Below are 4,667 nucleotides of genomic sequence, written 5' to 3' on the forward strand. Positions count from 1 at the left end.
CAATTTAGGTTCATGGGTAGTGTGAAAAAAAACTGTTACTCTGATAATAAAAACTGATAATACAGACAGCAGCAAATCAACTTTCCTCTGTGTACGAACACACTATCAAACGGTGCACTTGCTCTTCTTCCAGCCAGTTGTATTTGATCCACAAACACTTGCATGGGTCACTAGTGCTTTTCCCCCCATTCTTGGCCAAAATTTGGCCCTATTGTTTTTTGTTTGTTTGTTTGCTTTTGTATTCTTCAGATTTGGCATACTGCAAGCATATAATAACAGAACGTATTTCTTCTAACTGAAATTCTAATCTAGGATTAATATTGAATTAATTAGGATTTACCTAATCTAGGTTAATGTTAATTTCTGCATAAACTAATACATTAACATCTCAAGTTGTATAAATTAGCATTACCTAATGTCTTATGAACAAACATGAATTAACAATGAACAAGATATACATTCTATACAGAGAATAATTAAAAATATGAAATATATTCTAAATGTAAACAAAAATGTACTAGTACACACTACTGTTTAAAAGTTTGGGTTAGTAAACATTTTTTTAAATGTTTTTGAAAGTCTCTTATTTTCACCAAGCTGCATTCACTTGATCAAAATACAATTAAAAATAAAATTAAAATTAAAATTACTTTTCTATCTTGATAGATAGATAGATAGATAGATAGATAGATAGATAGATAGATAGATAGATAGATAGATAGATAGATAGATAGATAGATAGATAGATAGATTAATATCATAAATGTCATTATAAATTACATTCTAAAAATCTTTAGTTTACGGTTTATTTCTGACACATGACACTAGACTCAGATAAAGTTCATTCAAGAAAAATGTCAAACATTCTCAAAGATTGACAAAGAGAAACGAGTTCTTTCACAATGAACCATCACAACATGACAGATCTGATTCCGCCCATCTAGCTTTAACAAATGCTAAAGAAAATGATTGATCAATAGCTGCGAGCAAGTCAGATTGAGACTGAAATAAATAAATCACATGAAGTACAGTGGGAAGGATGACTGTGAGATTTCATCATGCTACCCAGTGAATTCATCTAATGAATCATTCTACTCATTTCTGGCAAAAACGCTCACAGCCTCATAAATATTACCCATTGTGCAATCTACTTTTTTAGCCTGTGAGATGAAGTGCTTTTTCCATGTAACAAAGCCAAAGAGGCTCCATCACGTCGAGCCAGTGGGATCTACGATGTATTGCAGAACCATACTCTAACATCCTGTATATTACATGATATATTAATCTGTACGAACCAGTGATGAAAAAAATACCACTCCACACAATCGTAATAAATCTTAAACACATGAACAGCATTCACAATGCATTTTACTTCTGTGACACGACATACTCCTTAGTGAAATAGTGGGAATTAAGAAGTAGGAATCTGGATTGGATTGGTGAAAAAGTAGGCTGAGATATTATGGGTTTATGTTATTTTTCTCTGCCCACATGGTCTTGGTTAAGCCAACAGAAACTAAGAAACATTTCAAAGGTGGAGAAATTTACATTTTAACATATTTTGCTTTGTTTTGACCTGTGATATTTACGTTTATTGAGCAGATGCTTTATCCAAAGCCATTTAAACCAGAACAATATACAGTAAGTGATTAATCCAAACAGTAAGTGACGTTGAGTGCTAGATACCTTCTCGTGGATCTCCTGGGTGGACTGGGCATCACAGAAGGCCACGGTGGCCACGTCCTTCAGGATGGGCATCTCCACCGTACAGTCCCGCCCATCCAGCAGTGCCACCAGAGGACGAGGGTGCATGGGGCCATTCATTATGGGAGGCCTGATGCCTGCAGAGAGAAATCAATCACATATGTTACACGTCTTGATCTTGTGTTCAAGTAGGTTTAATGTGAGCACTGACTGTAAACGTCATTTTGTCTGCGAATTCACTGTTATTGTAAGACTCCTTCCAAATGATAAAACCCAATGCTACTGTACATTTGGCTCAAGGATACACACAGACATCAAATGCCAAGGTTAGTTATTGGAATCACTCTTAAAATAAAGTGACTCATAAACACAGAAAAATACAACAGTGTGTATTAGCAGTCGGGTGATTCCTGGCTTTATTGCTCAATATTAAATATATTTTTGCAACTGCTGTTGCAGTAAAACAGAGCAGTTGTGAGTTGTATAACCACTCATAAAAGACACAAACAGACTAATGCTGTTATTTTACTGATAACAAGACCTTTCTTACAAATAAATGTTGATTGAGAGTTATGAACACTGATGATTTCAGAACTGTCAATTACTAGTCAGTAACATTTTGCCAAATGGTTATAGGATAACAGAACTATAACTTATGTGATAACTAGACTGTGTGTAAATATATACATCAACCAGACTCTTAATATCAATCCCTTTATAAGAAGACTGATGGCATCTTCTTAAAATAAAGTGACTCATAAACACAGAAAAATACAACAGTGTGTATTAGCAGTCGGGTGATTCCTGGCTTTATTGCTCAATATTAAATATATTTTTGCAACTGCTGTTGCAGTAAAACAGAGCAGTTGTGAGTTGTATAACCACTCATAAAAGACACAAACAGACTAATGCTGTTATTTTACTGATAACAAGACCTTTCTTACAAATAAATGTTGATTGAGAGTTATGAACACTGATGATTTCAGAACTGTCAATTACTAGTCAGTAACATTTTGCCAAATGGTTATAGGATAACAGAACTATGATAACTTATGTGATAACTAGACTGTGTGTAAATATATACATCAACCAGACTCTTAATATCAATCCCTTTATAAGAAGACTGATGGCATCATGATGACACACACAAAGAATCAGTTTTAAGGGAAAAAACATTGAATGAACAATCTTAATGCAACCGCAGCTGATGATGTTTAATCATAAAGTCATGAACACCTGCAGGGCTTCTTTCTGCGGGTCTGACTTTCTGTCAGAACTGTGCTGTTTTAAGCTTCTCAACATTTACTGATCTAAGACCACCAACATTTTCAGGCTTAAATGATCATTTTATAGTGATAACCCAATATATGCTGGCCAAGCTATCAAACTTCAAGACAAATTCCCACTGAAGACCAACATATGTTGATGCTACCATATAAAAACCACTCCAAAAGTGCTCATCAGCGGCAGCCCAGTCCCATGAATCACTGCGAATAATATAATCAGTTTCACTGCACTCTCAAACTACTTATATATTGGTGTGTATTTTAATATTTTGGAACAAACTTCAAATATATTGTATTGTATATCAATGATAATTAAATTGATAGTTTTATACTTGTCACGTGTTTGTTTCTGTTTAGTTCCTGTTTGCCCGTATTTGGTTCAGTTCCTGTTCTCATTTAGTTTATCATCGTTTATTCTGTTCACCTGTGTTGATTGAGTTCTTCACCTGTTTCAGTTCTCCCTAATTACGTTCCATGTGTTTAAATACCCTGTGATTTCCTCAGTTCCCTTGTCTTGCTTTAAAGTTATGTTGTGGAGTTTTTATCCTATGTTCATCAGTGTTACCCTCTTGGTTTGTTAATAAAAGACTCACCTTTGGATTACCCCTTCGCTGTGTGCCTCATCTACCCACATCGTGACAATACTACAGCATTTTCAGTGTTGCGGCTGAGTAGCAGAATTTGGCGTTCTGCCTAGTGTCAGTTAAAAAAACATCTACCAACGGACTTGCCAATGGAAAGTCCAAGTATATCTGTAAACTACCGTTCAAAAGTTCAGTAAGAATTTTGTAATGTATCTGAAAGAAGTCTCTTATGTTCACTGGAGCTGCACTTATTTGATCAAAAATACAGTAAAAACAGTAATATTGTGAAATATTATTACAATATAATAAATAACTGTTTTCTATTTTGATATATGTGACCCTGGACCACAAAACCAGTCATAAGGGTCAATTTCTCAAAATTGAGATTTATACATCATCCGAAAGCTGAATAAATAAGCTTTCCATTGATGTATGGTTTGTTAGGAAAGGACAATATTTGGTCGAGATACAACTATTTGAAAATCTGGAATCTGAGGGTGCAGAAAAATCTAAATACTGAGAAAATCACCTTTAAAGTTGTTCAAATTAAGTTCTTAGCAATGCATATTACTAATCAAAAATTAAGTTTTGATATATTTACGGTAGGACATTTACAAAATATCTTCATGGAACATGATCTTTATTTAATATCCTAATGATTTTTGGCATAAAAGAAAAATCTATCATTTTGACCCATACAATGTTTTTTTGGCTATTGCTACAAATATACCCCAGCGACTTAAGATTGCTTTTGTGCTCCAGGGTCACATATTTTAAATGTAATTTATTCCTGTGATGTGAAGCTGAATTTTCAGCATCATTACTCCAGTCTTCAGTGTCACATGGTCTTTCAGAAGTCATTCTAATATGCTGATTTGCTCAAGAAACATTTCTTTCTGTCAATGTTGAAAACAGTTGTGCTGTTTATTATTTATGAGAACTGTGATATTTTTTTTTCAGGATTCTTTGATTAATAGAAAGTTCAATTTATTTTAAATTAAATTGTGTGACTAATTGTGACTTTTGATCAATTTAATGTGACCCTGCTGAACAATCTATCTAAAAAGAATCTAAGAAGTATCTATATATATAT

The 4,667-nt window shown here is 33.8% G+C and overlaps 1 protein-coding gene across 1 annotated transcript in view; it reads right to left on the reverse strand.

The window, feature by feature from the left end:
- Positions 1 to 4,667, reverse strand: part of LOC107557672 (C-terminal-binding protein 1-like) — a 19,360-nt gene that overhangs the window by 12,484 nt on the left and 2,209 nt on the right. The window contains exon 2 of the mRNA XM_016241158.1: positions 1,687 to 1,841. Within this exon, the coding sequence (XP_016096644.1) occupies positions 1,687 to 1,841 (155 nt within the window). The remainder of the gene's footprint in view (positions 1 to 1,686; positions 1,842 to 4,667) is intronic.

Source organism: Sinocyclocheilus grahami, unplaced genomic scaffold (genome assembly GCF_001515645.1).
Source record: "Sinocyclocheilus grahami isolate Dianchi unplaced genomic scaffold, SAMN03320097.WGS_v1.1 scaffold614.1, whole genome shotgun sequence".
In the NCBI taxonomy this organism is placed as follows: Eukaryota; Metazoa; Chordata; class Actinopteri; order Cypriniformes; family Cyprinidae; genus Sinocyclocheilus; species Sinocyclocheilus grahami.